The following is a 16,230-nucleotide window of genomic DNA, read 5'->3' as shown; positions in this document are numbered from 1 at the left end:
TGAGATAACACCTTCCTATAGTTGAACATACAGTTCCAACGATGATTCACTGGCTTTAAAAAAAAGTGACCTTATCCTGTAACAAGTCAAACTTTTGTCATAAATTACAGAGTTACATCAATTACAGCATGCTCGCGGGAGCCTTTGTAGGCATTGCCTTGTTTCATTTTTTTGGATAATTAGGTTCAAATAGTTTTGCCAATTAACACCCGCAATCTGGCTGAGGCACTACACGCACTTGTATATCCCAGCTGCTTATATCCATTCAGCTTATGGCTCTGTAACGTTCTCATCTAGCTCCACTGAATTACTTATTTCGCTTTCCCCTTTGGTAGGCACTAACTTCTTCCAGAACCAGTGCTTCTTCCATATGAATATCATCTCTTCAATGGGAACTCCCTTCGTTTCTGGTAGGAAGAAATAAACAAAAATGGTCATGATGGTAATCCAGCCAGCGAAGAAGAGGAAGATTCCAAACTTGAATGCACAAAGAAGGGCAAGGAAAGCCTGGGCTATTATGAACGTGAATAGAAGGTTAACAGCTACTGTAATGCTTTGTCCAGCTGATCGAATTTCTAACGGGAATATCTCACTTGGCACTGTCCAGCCAAGGGGACCCCATGACCATCCAAAAGCTAGAACAAAGAGGCAAATCATGACCACCACCAATATTGAGAAACCTTTTGATAGTTCTTGCTGGTTGCCAAACTTTGCCCCCAAGATTATAGCAACTATAACCTGTTTCAGATACACAAAGAATGATTAATTTGATAGAATCAAGGAACTCCAGAACCCAGACATCAACTTTGGTATTACTTTTTGGATCATTTGTGAATTGGTGTAATTATTTCATTAAGTTTTAGTGTATTTCCAGGAAAACAAGATCTTTTTTGGTGTTAAGAAAGGGCTTTTGCTTCTCTCACTAGAGCTGCTGAATTAAAGCATATTACAAACTTTAGGGGAATGTTGCAAATTCCGTGTTCAGTGAAGTAACATAAATATGATTGCGCTTAGAATCTATGGTATTAGTTTTGATTTTACTTCTCCTGGAAGTATTATTATGTCAACCTAATTTAGCGTTGAAGTTTTTACCTGGCATGTAATCATTTGAATCCCGCCACTTATAAGTAAAGCCCTTCGACCCAATTTATCAACTGTTGCAATAGAAATGAATGTAGATGAAGCAAGAACTGCTCCAGTCAAAGCTGAGGAGTAGAGAGAAGCATTGCCACCAAACCCCATACTTTGAAACAGTACAGGAGCATAGAAGAGAATTGAATTTATGCCTGTGAGTATCTGGAACATTGGCATGCAGATTGCCATTACTAATTCTGGTCTGTTCCTCTTCTCAAGGATGTTTCGAAAGGGATTCTTTATTAAGTTTGAAAGCTCACTTGCTTCGATCATGTCTTCAAACTCTGCATCAACATTTTTGGTTCCTCTGAGCTTTTCAAGGATTTCTCTCCCCTTCTCTTTTTTTCCTTGCTCAATTAAGCTGTTAGGTGTCTCAGGAAGAAGTATTCCTCCCACTGTCATTAACAAAGCTGGAACAGCAGCCAATCCTAGAGAGAGCCTCCATCCCCAATTAAGCTTTTGTGTTCCAAAGTTGATCATGTTTGCTATAAAGATGCCAAATGTAGTTGCTACCTGAAACATCATGTTAAGACCACCTCGAAGATGTGTTGGCGCTATCTCTGATAAATATAGTGGAACTGCCTTTAAAACAAACAAGAGGGAAGATTAAGTCATGTGTTCTTAAATATAGAAAAAATATAATTGATCATATCCTGATTTATCTAACACTTGAAAAGGTACGTGAAATGGGATATACCTGATTTGCAAATCCAATGCCAACACCAAGCATGATCCGACCCAAAAGAAGCATTGCCATATTCATGGCAGCAGCATTTAGTGTTGCCCCAGTAAGAAAACTTAGCCCACCACAGATTATACTTGTTCGACGTCCAAACTTTCTTGTAACAGGAGAAGCCATCAGAGAAGCAACCAATCCAGCAAGGTATAAAGAAGATGTAAATGCTGCAAGCCCTTGGTTATCATACTTGCAATAATTGCTTTCATGTGCTTGCGACTTCTTTACAAAAACAGTAGGGAAGAATTTTTCAAGAAATGTATCCATGGATGTCACTCCTCCTATTAATCAAAAAGCAGCATTTAGTAACTGGTAAAACCATGAATGCTCTCTCTATGCCTCAGACATGTATGCATGACAAGCAAAAGTGCATCATCGGAGTAATGTTAATTTATCAATTTTCACCATGTCACAGCAGATTTCCACACTTATGAAATAAATTGCTTTCAGAATTTGATGTTTTGGATACCAAATACCTCTTTCTTTCATAGCATCCTGCACTTTATGTTGGTTGTGTTTTTTTTTTTTGGTAAAATCTGTTTCAATTTTATATTAAAAAAGGAGAGCACTCCTCACTAAATTCAGTTAGAGATAAACCATGGCCGTGATCTATACTATCAGGCAAAGTATAGAATTAGATTCCAAGATTATTTTTTTCTTGTCTCAAATTGATCAGAAGATTAAGATTTGGATAGTTAGTTCATTGATTTTCTGAAAAAGAAGCAACATGAAGGCCTCCCCTTTTCCTGCGACAATTTTATGATATAATTTTCCTCGTAGCACCAAATGAAGGATGAAGTAGAGGCTTAAGATATTTTTCACTGGTATACTGAATTTACTTGGGTTCCAAATTTTCAATGGACAAATAATAATAATAAAAATGCAGAGGAAGGAAAATTGGAAGACCACTGGTGTGTTGAGATAATTAACTTTAGGATTCAGTATTTCTTGAAGATGTCAGAGCCTTTATGTTGGCTGATGCATTAGAAGAGATTTTAGATATGAATTGGAAAGACTACTAATTTATTTGCACTTTGTTTCATAATTTCATCATAGTCATAGAAAAGGTCTTAACTCCTACTTGTATGGTACCAAACAGAATTTCACTTCCTCTTGGCAATTCTGATTCTGTTCTGTCCATATATGCACACATGCAAAGTCCATGTGACATCTGAACTTTTCACTGTGCACTTTTTAGCTCATCATTTTTAGATACCCAAGAAGTTGTTACTATTATTATATTTGGTAGATTCTCCACCACAGTAATCATCGAAAAAGCCAGAACTTTAATAATAAACGTGTGAAGATTCGGATTCATGAAAGTGAAGTACCTGAAATTCCAACATCATAGCCAAAAATTGAGCCACCAACAGCAGCAACAGTGCAGGCAATGATCACATAAGAGGTGAGTCTTCCTTTGTACTGTTGTGCCCTCTCTTTGGCCACACCGGCCGGGCCAAAAGATCCACCTGCCATCTTAGAAGAACTTCTCTTCCTCTCAGTTTCAGACCTCACAAAATATTATAGGTAAGAGATAACTTAACACAAACCAACCCTTCACTCTCTTCAAGAACAAGTATTTGCCAAACTCTGCTTCCGTTCTTACAATAAAAGAGCTTGCAGTTGGGTGAGACACAAACAACCCCTCTACTTAAACCCTGTCAATAAAAGGACCATGTTAAGTGCCTCTTTTCCAATGCCTAAGGAGGAGAAAAGTATTAAACTATTTAGTGCTTAAAAAAAAGGTGTTATTATTAGACTATTAAGTAAGTACACCATATTAAAAAAAAAAAAATCACGTTAGGATGTATACATAAATTAATATGATTAATATTTAGGTAATGCTCTCTTCTCTCACATTTATGGTGGGATCTATTCATTAAATTCATGGTAGGATTTATTATGAATTTAAGAAAAAGGAGTACCATTTTTCCGTGCTTTGAAAGTACTTAAAAATTTTCCAATTAATATATAGCAACTATAACAAAAAAAAGGAAAAAAACTTTTAGCATTAAACTTGGTTCAGCTAGATAACATTTGGGTGACCCACAAAAAGAAAAACAACAACTTTGATATTGCTAAAGTATACCAATATGATTCACACCCCCTTGAAGATAGTATCTGAAAGTTGAAACATTTTTATTTATTTGATAAAGGAACTCATACCCCATATGGAATGTCATTATGAGGGAGGAAATGTCACTTAGTCTACAATAAATGAATCTTGGCATCTCTCTTAATATATATATATATATATATATATATATATAGGCAAGTGCTATAACTTGGGTGAGAAAAATGGATTCAGATTCTCTAGATTTCCTAGGGTACTTTATCAAATAGATTTCCTTAAATTTTAACAATTCTTTAATGATTCAAGGGTCTAGATTTTGCAATATCAACATTCTAATAACAATAATTTTAATTGTTTTGTTTGCAACATTATTATATTATTTTAAAAGTATTGTTAGTGGAATCCTGACATGACAAAATCTAGACTTTTAAATCATAAAAGAATGATTAGGATTTAAGGAAATTTATGGATAGAAATTTAGAGGAGATGACAAACATGCAAACAAATGATAATTTTGTAAGAACATATATGTATGGATAAGTTTTTTATTTTTTATTTTTAATGGATAAGGACAATACTTTTCTTAAAATGAACCAACAAGTTGCAAACCATTATTACAAGATAAGTTCTATTAATATATTTTCAGATGAAGTTTTAATTTCGTTAATAAATATCAAGTTCCTCACCAAGGCAAAAAAACAAGTAAATATACTAATTTCAATGTCATATAACAAATATCAATTATGCACACTAATTGAGAATGGAAATTTTAGTTTCTTGGCCAACTCAAGTTGTAATTAACTCGAGTCAGGAATTTCTCCTAGTGGTGGGTGCAAATTATTAAAATAAAAATTCTACCAATATTTTAAATTGTAACTCAAGATTTATAGGAAGATTTTCCATGGTAACTTCGATATGCTTTTACTGTTAATATTTTTGCTCAATAATATTACTATTAGTTCTAGCGCAAGAGGTGTCTTAAAAAAAAAAAATTTAATCAACCGCAATATTTTTTAAGAATGCATATAAAATTATGCTTTTCTTAAAGGAACAACCTAATATAAATTCCGTATGATTTATTATAGAACTTAACTGAGCTTGTTAATCTTTGGACCTTGAATTTCATTAATTTTTTTTTAAATGATCAATTTTAGTTCTCTATAATAAGTTATTAATTTTAATTAAAATCTATTTTTTGAGTGAAAGTTTCTAAATTATTATAATATTCAATATAAATAAGTAAGTTGCAAAGGGTTTTAAAACTCAATTGGCACTTTTTGGTGTTTCCATTTGAGACATTTAGAATTCAAACCATTACTCTAATTATGTATCAACAAAATATGGTCATTTCACAAATAGAAGTTCTTGTGAGGTGGGAGAGATAAGAGCCGAGGTTTAAGTTTCCAAGAAAGAGTTTCACGCACATGCACTTAGATTAGGCTAAAGAAGAATTTCTATCTCAGATAAAAAAACAAAAGAAAAAAAGCAAGTCAATGGATGCTATAAACATGTAATCTTTGTTGGTTAAATGATCAAAATAAATGCAATTCGATTTAAGATCACATTTAGGAATTTTTTTTTTTTACATACCTCAATAATCTTCTCTCTCGTCCTTCTTCATATTGTCTTAATGTGTGTCTCTCTTTCCTCCTTATTCTCTCTTATTTGAATCTTACGAGGGAGAAAAGGGAAAGATGGGTGTGTTCCCTTCATGGACGGGACAGAGAGAATTGTCATTTTTTTGGGAGGTTAGGGACAACTCTTGAGAGAAGTATATAAATTTATATTATTCATTATCTTTTATTGGTAAATTACACAAATCTCTCTTGAAATTTTAGGAAATAATACTTCATTCTAAAGGGATATATTTTTCTCGAGATTCGAGGAAATTATCATATTAGTCCTTCCATTAATAATAATAAAAAAATTTAAATTTTAAAAAGGTTCCATTGATTAAACCTTAACCATGGTTTTGTGACAAGTAACAATATTTAACCAAAAAAAAAAAAACTAACTATGGTTAAAGTTTGGTCAATGAAATATTTTCAAATTTTAGAATATTATGTTACTGTTATTAAGGAAAAAGCTAATTTGTTGATTTCCTCAAACTTCAAGGGAGGAAGGTCTCATATTCCTTAAGCTTTGGGCTGAAGTTTCATTATCTCAAATTTCAAGAGAGATTTGTATAATTTACCTTCTTTTATTTAATTCATCGTACGTTTTTTAAATTGCAAAAAGGTCATACTTTCCGGTAAAAAGAAGAAGAAGCTGAATTGGGTGGTTTGGTGTAAACATATTTTAAAAAATTATATATATATATATTTATTTATTTATATCATACACAAGTTCGATCATTTTCTTTGTGTAAGAAGGTAAAATGAGATTTATTATAGTAAAATGAAAATTTGGTAAGAAACAGCTAGTAATTAAATATTCTCAACCTAAACTTATTTCTCTTTGCTTTGGTTCTTTTTGGAGTTTGGACATGTACAGGATTATAATTTTGTTGTATTTCACCCCTCAGAGCATTAGTATTAGGAATGTAAAATCTCTCAAATTGCCACTAATAGTAGGCACGGTGGGATGTTTGTTGTGCTGCAATAATAATTGCTTGATTATCAAAAAAAAAAGGAAAAAAAGAAAGGGATTTCCCTTTCTTAAATCGAGAATATTCACTAATATCTATTATGCAAATAAATTCGCATCCTTGCAGGATAAAACAAACAGTAAGCATCCAATATAGCGATGGACATCCCTTTCCATAGTATTTTTGGTTAGATTTACATGGGTTTCACTTTTAACTTTTGGAAACTTTGACAAATATGGAAAATGACACACCACTTTACTTTGTTTTGTTTTTTGACCGAACTTTTTCAAAAAGTGAGCCATCTAGAAATTCCGAAACGCCACATCCCATTGACACCAATCACCACGAGGGTTATATAATTAGCAAAAATTTTAAGACTATATTATGGGTTTGTTTGGATCTGTTTATTTTAATGAAATTGAAAACTTTTTACTGAAAGTACTATAAATAAAGGTAAAAGTTAACTGAAATTGTATAGTGAGACCTAAAGTGCAGTGAGACTCATAAATAGTACTAAAAATAAGCTGAATAGTAAAATAAATTGATAAAATTAATCATGTTAAACAGATATTATATATCACAACTTTGGCTACAACTATCCATATAGCAGATTATAAGTGATAAAAAAAGTAGTAAGTCCATATGAAAGTAACATATAACTAATTACAATCTGTTACCTAAGAGTTTTGTGATAAAAATTGTAAAGTTTTATGTATTGCTATCTTATATAATTAGTGGCACATAATAGTCCAATAGTTGGCTCTATCAATAGCTAAAAAAGCTGGCTCTATCTCCTCACTTACAGCATACGTTTGTCATTTAAATTGGAAGATATTTTTTTTTAGAGAAGATAATTAGATGAGGTAAAAAAAGGAGATAATGAATGTATTTTTTTTTTTTTCTATTTTTATGAGAAGATATATATATATATATATATATATTTTTTTTGGAGAATCTTTATGAGAAGATAATGAATGAATTTTGACACAACTGAATCTGTTTTTCCCATGTGGTTTTTTTTGCTAAGTAAAGTGATGTGATTATTTATATAAATATATTTTTTAGCTGTATTTAGGATTTGTCATGAGTCACATTTGATTATTTTTATTTAGTGATGAGATTCAAATTAAAACGAGTAACAACCTGTCAACTATGATTTTTTGTAAAAGTGTTGTGAAAATATTGTAGACATATCACTTCTCTAACCAAAAGCATTGTTAATGGTTTTTACTTTTTTATATATAGAAAATAAGTTTTTTTTTTTTTTTTTTGAAAATACTAAGTATTTTAACACACACACACAAGGAGAGAGGGGAGAAAATACATCATGAGATGACACATATTTTATGAAAAATAGATTTTTCTCCATCTAAGTTACAAAATCAGCAATACCTAAAGCATACTTTTGCTAGTAATTAGTAAGTTGCCCTTACAATGCACAGATAATGTTTTAATATTTTATATAAAATAATTTTGGAGAATATATTATGACATAATTGAAATAAAACTTTGTTAGTAACAAGTTCATCATAAAAAGAAATTATAAATTACACATATATCCATTATAATTATTCCGTTTAAGTAATTAATGAGAAATAAAAAAATAATTTTGGAGGAATATTATAGAATAAAGGTTGATATAAAATGTGTCTTTCTCTCATTAATTTTAAACAAAATACACATCCCAATAGGGACGGAGCCAAGATTCCTAGTTAGAGAGGCATAAGTTTAAACAAAAAAAAAAAAAAAAAAAAAATGAAAATCCAAATAACCATCTATTTAGTATTAATAAATAAAATTATCAATTCTTATACATTATATTTTAATCATATATGAAAAGGGAACTAGAAATTCTTTCAAATCTAAAAAATATCAATGATTGAATCCCACAGAACGAGTAATTATAATTAGTTAATTACTAAGTAAAGATGAATATAAGAATTTGAGCAATATGCATAACACATTAATTTAAAATTTTTTACTTTTCTAAAGATATAAATTCATTACAGTTTTGTTGTTTGGGGCATTTTAAGGTTGAGTTTGGGGCAAATCTGTGTCGTTTGATTATTTTTTTTGGTTTAAAGGGCCAAGATTTTGGAAAGGGGGTAGGTTTAATTTTTCTTGGGCGTAAATTTTAATTCAATTCTATTATATATATAAATTTTTTTTTTTCCAAATCAGGGTTGAGCCATTGTCCCCAAGGTCAAACTATAGCTCCATCTCTGCATTCCTAACACTTACAGTCAATCACAACCTTTACAAAACCGACAAGTCTACAACGTCAGACCTTAACATCAAAATCTTAATTGCCGCTATCACTCAATATAAAATGCAAGCCTCCCTCCTTGGTTGTAGCCAACTCAAATGAAACAAAAAGTTAATATTTAATTTGTTCTTAAATCTGATGTAGCACTTAAGAATATTTCAATTCTCTTTGCAAAGAATGTGCTACTTGATAGAACCTCATACTTTTCCACATGAGGTCTTAAATTATATATATATACACACACATATATAAATTTGTTAAGGTTTAATCTCCTAAAAAAAGATTATTTAAGGTTTAAATGTTGGAATAAATATTAATTATTTAGCTTAGATATATAACAAGTTAAGGAATATTAAATAATCAGCTATTAGTTGTTACATTTGATTTTTTATAAAGAAAAAGTAGGGGGGTATTTTCTGTAGCAGTCTATTGGTATAAGTTGGTTGAGAACAAATTATGTGTGTCTCTTTTTCTTAATACTAACCAATATCCGGCACGAGTTGCGTGAACGTCATTAGTTTATTTTGAAAATTATTATTAGTTTGCACTCTTAGATAGTGATTGGTTTGGGTACTGTTAATGTGTGTCCCAAGGATAGAGGTAAGGGATTCATAAATTCTTAATTATGAGCTGTAGGGTAATACACAAATTATGATTCATTGACTTACTATACAAATCCATTTGGTGTTGTGTGTGTGTGTTTTGGATTTATTCATACCAAATTATTTAATAAAGGCTCACCCATGCATGCATTATGTAGGGAATGGTTTAAGTATCATACTCATGCAATGCATGAAATTAGGGCCCATTTGTTACCGTTGTTTAAATAATAGTTTTTAGTGTCTAAACAATAGTACATATATTTTTATACATTTTTTTACCCACATATATTTCCAAAAAATACAAACAATGTTATTAGAACAACATTACCAAACGAGCCCTTAATTAAAAATTATTTGTAAATAAATTGAAACGTATTAACAATTGGTGACAGTGGTGGCTTCAAGAATATTTTTTAGGGGAGCCATTCAAATTCATGTAGAAGAGGTTGGCAAAGACCTCTTTGTAATAATATTTTCTTATTTCATCTTGATCATTAGGATAATAAGATAAGATCTTTCACAACTATAATTTGAAGTAATATTATTCAAGTCAATGCGAGTTTTTTTAGTTAATAAATCTTAAGTAGAAGATGAATCTTGCAGTATATGTGATTCCTTTATCAAAAATTTATCCATAGTAAAGCAAGAGAATAAAGGATAAATTATAAGTTCATTGAGCATACTGTTTCTCAACATATTGAAGATCAGTGTTGCTAAAATTAAATCTTAGAAATCATCTATTGTCTCTTATTATAATAAAGTTACTAATTATTATTATTAAGTGAACTTTAATTATTATTCCTTAGAATATTATAATTTATTATTTTTTTTTATCTTTTCAATTATTTTATTTAACAATTCAACTCAACTTTGACAGCCAATTAGTCTTTATATATATATATATATATATTTTTTTTTTTTTGCATTATTCTATAAAAAATTCAACACAATAATACAATCATTAAAAAAAAATTGTTTTCACTTCCTAGTTCCCATTGTCCCACATCCCACTTCCATTACCTCACTTAATTGTCTTTTAGTGTTAGTTGTTTACTGCCAGTTTTTTTTTTTTTTTTTTTTTTTTGAGATTTAAGATCAACAAATTAGTGAATTACTAATTTTTGTTGTTGGGCTTACTATTTTTTATATAAGATTTTAGATCAAATTAGTTTTTTATTTTTTTATTTTTATTTTAAAGTTAAGATAAATGTTGGTGTTGAATTGATTTGTTATTGGGTTTCTTTCCCCGTTGGGGGGGGGGGGGGAGGGTTCAAAATTTCAATTTGGGGTGGTCAAAACAAAAACTTTAAAAATATTATATGTAAAAAAAAAAAAAAAAAAAAATCCCAAAGTCAGGAGGTTCATTGAACCCCTTGAGTACTATGTGGTGCTGCCACTGATTGGTGAGCCACATGACACAAATTCATTGATCCTACAATGTGTAATACATATATATTAAGTTATTTTGTGCAAACATCGTTTGTGGTGTGTAAATTTTATTATGTAACATAAAATAATGATTCTTGTGGTTGCACAATTTTCCTGGCCCAAACTCTATTGGTTAGGCCTTGGCCCAAAACACAACCCACAATATGTATTTGTAGAGAATGGGTCTAAGAACTTGGCCTCAGTGAACCTATTCGGTCTAATGCATGGATAATATTGACACCGAGAATGGAAGAACCAGAAATGAACTCTCCTCCCTGATTCTATTCCTTTTTGCTCTCACTACAATTTTTCCTCGTCCCCTTCTCTGAGGGACTTTTTTACATTATATAGTTCTTCTCCTATCATCTCCACCTTACACTTGTTGATCATCCAAGCATCTACTTGAGCATCTGTCCCATCAGCCGCCCCCATCCCTCCCTTTGTGAGTTGCAGAGGCCAAGGCGGTACTGTTCAGGGGTCTTTTCCTCATTAATGCGGCCAAGAGGGTGGTTGGGGCGCAATTAATGTGGTGGTAGCCTTTGTCAGATATTTTGGGATTTTATTCATTTTATATGTGGGGAGGATGAACGGGAGTGAGTGGAGAGAGTTTTCTGTTTGGGCTTCGTGATGTCCGAGGATGAGTTACTCCTCGGACAGGTTTCCGTGACGTCATTGGGATTGAGCAGCGCTTCGCACGTGGTTTTTCTTCAGACAGGACGCTCCTCGGACGGGCCTGAATCTGGAATAGCCCATCATATTTGGGCCGGGCCCCACAATTCTAATTAAAATAAATATTAAATTTATTTTAAATTATTTGAAACTTTTGGTAATAAATTTTCAATTAATTGAAGTAGAATTTTAAATTTCTTGCAATTTTGGCATTTGAGTTTTATTTCGAGTAAACTATTGGTAATAGAGTTTAATTTATGGTAAACCATTTTAATAATTAATTGGGGCGTCGACACTTGTTGTAAAATGAAAATAGCTACTTGACGCAACCGCAACTTATATGATAAGATATTGACTTATTCGGTTGAGGTTCACTCACGCATACATTATGACCAAAGTGGTTCAATGAGTATCCCGTAGTTTTCGGTATCTATTTGACAAGTGTGAAACAAAAAGATAAAAATTAACTTTTTTTTTTATTTTTTTTTTATAAAAAAAAAAAAACTTGTTTTGAGGTTTTTTCAAAATAAAACTTAGATAAAAAGCAAAAACTAAAAAAAAAAAAAAAATGCCAAAAGAAAAAAAGGGTTAAAAAGTGAGAAAAGATACGCTATTGAGTTGGAGTTCAAATGTTGTGCGCAAGCCTAAGCCTAGCAAGAAAATAGAATACAACTTGAAAAAGTTATTGAGTAATGCTAAAATGGTAGTAAAACAAAAACAATTTTACAAGCTTTTAAAAACAGTTGATATGATAAATTTTTATTGGTTCTCATTTAAATTCATTACTAACATCACTTTTTAACTTATTTATCAATAATCACTCATCTTATCAGTTCGTAAAAAAAATTGCAAAATAATTTATAACTAACATTTTTCAAAGTGATTTAAATCTGAAACTAACTCCCATATCCAATAGCAAAAATAATAAGCAATATTATCTTACTGTTGAAACTTAAACCATATCTATGTTGTATTTGCTTAAACAAGTCTCTGTGTATTGAGAGAGAGGTCCCAAAAAGTTTTGCTTTGCCTGAGTTGTACCTATCAAACAAAACAAAAAAAAGAAGGCGGAAATCACATTTTCGTCCCTACATTTTCAAGCGATTCCCACTTTGGTCCCTAGATTTTATTTTTACCGCTTTTAGTTCCTATCCTGAAAAATGCTTCCCGTTTTGGTCCCTGCCGTTACATCAGAGACGGAAAATGCACACGTGGCAAATGGCAGAATTAAAAAAATATTTTATTTTATTTTAAAATAAAATAAAATTTTAGTTATCAATAATTTTAAAATAAAAATATTAAAAATTTTAGTTAAAAATAAGTTCTTCGTGTTCTTCCCCCAAGAACATGGTTGCCTAGAAAAAAAAATACACAGTCAGATAAAAAAAAAAAAAAATACCAACACTCAAAGCCAATCCTCATCAATAAAATACACCAAAACACAATTATGAGCTAGTCAGATCAAACCACGGTGACCATCTGGGTTGAGAGAGAGAAGATCAGATCTCAGAAAGAACGTTGGCAACTGATGTTCTGTTTGGACTCTAAAGCAAGTGTTGACAACTAGACCTGATCTGAAGCTAGTTGTAATGAGTGCTACTCTTGAGGTTGAAAAATTTCAGAGTTATTTTGATGCACCACTTATGAAAGTTCTTGGGAGGCGCTCTCTCTCTCTCTCTCTCTCTCTCTCTCTCTCTCTCTCTCTCTCATAAATCACCATCACCCTCACCGTCGTGGGTTTGAATCTGGTAGACAGCGGTGTATTTACCATTGTGGGTTGCTTTGGTTCCGATTTGTTGTGTTTTGGGTTTGAAGTTGTGGCTTTCAATAGATGTTGATTCAGTGATTTTGGGTTTGAATCAGTGGTGGTCTAGATTGATTTCGGTGGTGCTGAGTTGGTTTCGGTGGCTGGGACTTGCTTGAATTGGTGGTGAGTTGATTTGAATCGATGTGGTTTAGCTTGATTTCAGTGGTGCTGGGTTAGTTTCGATGGTTGGGGCTTGTTCGACTTTGAATCGGTGTGGGTTTTCAGTGGTGCTATGTTGTTTAAGTGGTTGGAGCTTCTTTGAATCAGTGTGGGTTGGTTGTTTTAGTGGTGCTGGAATGTGTACGGTGGTTGGGGCTTCTTTGAATCGGCGTGGGACCTATTAAAGTAGTGCCTTTGTATTCTTCTCTTTCTTTGGCTATGCAGCAGAAGATGTTTGAACCGGCTCCACCTCCCGTGAAAGAGAGTGAATGTTGTGTTTTGGGTTTTGTTAGTTGATTGTGTTAGAGTATCTGAGTTTGATTATGTTCTTGTATATGTTTTTGCTTGTTTAGATGCTAAGAAAATGAAATAAAAGAGAAGATAATTTTGAATTTCTTATTTTCTAGGCAACTATGTTCTTGGGGGAAGAACATGAAGAACTTATTTTTAACTAAAATTTTTAATATTTTTATTTTAAAATTATTGATAATTAAAATTTTATTTTATTTTAAAATAAAATAAAATATTTTTAATATTTTTTTAATTCTGCCGTTTGCCACATGTGCATTTTCCATCTCTGATGTAATCGCAGGGACCAAAACAGGAAACGTTTTTCAGGATAGGGACTAAAAGCGGTAAAAATAAAATCTAGGGACCAAAGTGAGAATCGCTTGAAAATATAAGGACGAAAATGTGATTTCCGCCAAAAAAGAAAGTCTTGACCTTGGAGTTGTAAAATCAACTTGGTGTGCAGGGTTTATAATTGTAAGGACTCGATTTGAAAAAGCTAGCCCAGAATGTGGACAGACTTTGGCCCAAGAGGCCCAAAACAATGAATTTGTAGAGAAATGGGTCGAAACACTGGGCTTTAGTTAATCAGACAACGACAAGGATAGGCTTCATGACAAAAAGATAAAAATGAACTCTTATGAAATGAAGAAGGAACGTCCTTGGCTTGGTCCGAGGACAATAGTTCTAATATAATGTTCTTAGAAAGTGTTACAAGTTTGATTGTGGATTGCTACAGTATTTTTTCTTTCTAATTTCCGATCCCCCATATTGTTCTTTCTCCTCTTTTTTTATACTCTCTTCTCCTTTCACCTCAATCGTCCACCTGTGTGCTAGATGGTTAGGGTTGATACTTGTCCCATCAGTCTTTCTCATAAGTCTTCAAGCAGTAGCTGTAAGGCTGAAATACACTGTTCAGGCATTACTTCCACATTAATGCGCCTAGGGGATTAGCTGCAGTGCATTTAATGCAGAGGCAGCAATTTTCTCCCTAGATATTTTGGGGTTCATTCTTATCTCATATCTCTACCGTGCTTGTCTACCCCAAATGAATTTCAGGGATTGCTATCTTTGCTGTCAATCCATTTCCCAGGACCTTGGCCAAGCTCGACCGAGGAAGTTTTCGTCCTCGGCAAACTTTCCGGAGCCTTTAGGACTAAACCCCACCATTTATTCATCAATGTAATTTCCGCTGACGAAGACATCTCATCCTCGGGCGGATCTTTGTCCTCGGCTTGAGCCATAGGCCCAACATATGAATAGATAATGCACTTCTGAGCCCAGGGACCCTACAATAATTATTAGGCGCATGTGTTTGTTTCATACGTGATTCTGATTCTCAGTTAAACATCCAAATTTTATCTGCATTAGATTAGAATGATTATGAGGCTTGCGAAAAGGCTGTAAGAAGGAATGGCTTTTTTGCTATGACGTTGATTTTAATAAGATAACACCAAAACAAAGATAGGCTAGTGAGTAGTGTCCAAACCCAAGATTATAAAAAAAAAAAAAAAAAAAAAGAGAGAAAAAAAGAAGAAGAAGATAACTGGTCAAAGCTAGTATGTGTTCAGTAGATTTTTTTGGTTAAAACTTAGAAATAGTATGTGTTTGTTCCCTGCAATTCCTAGATCAGGAAAGATTGATCATTTACCGCTCTTGTTTGGTTGAATTTCTTGTTGTGATTCCTCCCCCACCTATATAAAAAGAAATGCTATGTTTTACAAGTCCCCCATCTCAATTTAGAGTGCTAAATATAATTATGGGTCTAGTTAATGAGTGTTTTAATGCATTAGTTAAGATTGAATTATAACATAAATTGCCTTTTTACGGGGAGTCTTTCAGTTTAAATAAAGGACAAAATTTAACTATAAAACTAGTTGTAGCATAAGGTTACAACTTTATTCAATAAAATAAACATTATTACATATTTTAAAAATCTAACAACTGAATTGCATGATTTTTACGCTCTTAATACACATGTCAAAATTTGTGTCAATCAGATATCATTTACTATATGATTTATAAGCTTATATTTTATGCATAATTTTTACTTACAAAAACTAGTAATTTAAACAATTTATTAATAACATAGTTATTGATCTTTAATTTTTTAGAAATTTTGTAAGCAAGAAGGATATAAGAAGAAGATGTAATTCAATGATGGATTTATCAAAATTTACCTCTAATAAAAAAATATTGAGTAAGGTTGTAGCTAAATTTTGTCTTTAAATAAATATTTGTTTATTAACTTTCGCTACTTAAATGCAGATGAAGTTTGTTTTTAACCCTTAATGAGTGCATAAGGACAGCCAATGACATACCTCATAATTAAATTGTTTGTTTGGGTTTAAAATTGAGAGACGTGGGTTACTTGATGCCATATTGGTATGTGGTACATGTTCTTCAATTGTGACACACATATCATCCATAATAATGGGTTTTGAGACTTTTTGAGTTTTGGCACAATTGCCTTAATTTTC

At 31.9% G+C, this 16,230-nt stretch overlaps 1 protein-coding gene across 1 annotated transcript; it reads right to left on the bottom strand.

The window, feature by feature from the left end:
* On the bottom strand, window positions 1–3,557 carry LOC115977173 (sugar transport protein 7-like). The gene is made up of 4 exons (XM_031098869.1): window positions 3,202–3,557; window positions 1,832–2,151; window positions 1,093–1,716; window positions 1–738 (listed from the first exon to the last, which is right to left on the bottom strand). The coding sequence occupies exons 1-4, from the start codon at window positions 3,344–3,346 to the stop codon at window positions 271–273; spliced, it is 1,557 nt and encodes a 518-aa protein (XP_030954729.1). The 5' UTR covers window positions 3,347–3,557; the 3' UTR covers window positions 1–270.
* Window positions 3,558–16,230: the final 12,673 nt, after the last annotated feature.

The sequence above is a fragment of the Quercus lobata genome, chromosome 2 (assembly GCF_001633185.2).
Source record: "Quercus lobata isolate SW786 chromosome 2, ValleyOak3.0 Primary Assembly, whole genome shotgun sequence".
Classification (NCBI taxonomy): Eukaryota; Viridiplantae; Streptophyta; class Magnoliopsida; order Fagales; family Fagaceae; genus Quercus; species Quercus lobata.
Note: the sequence above shows the minus strand (reverse complement) of the source record. Positions and strands in the feature narration are given on the sequence as shown.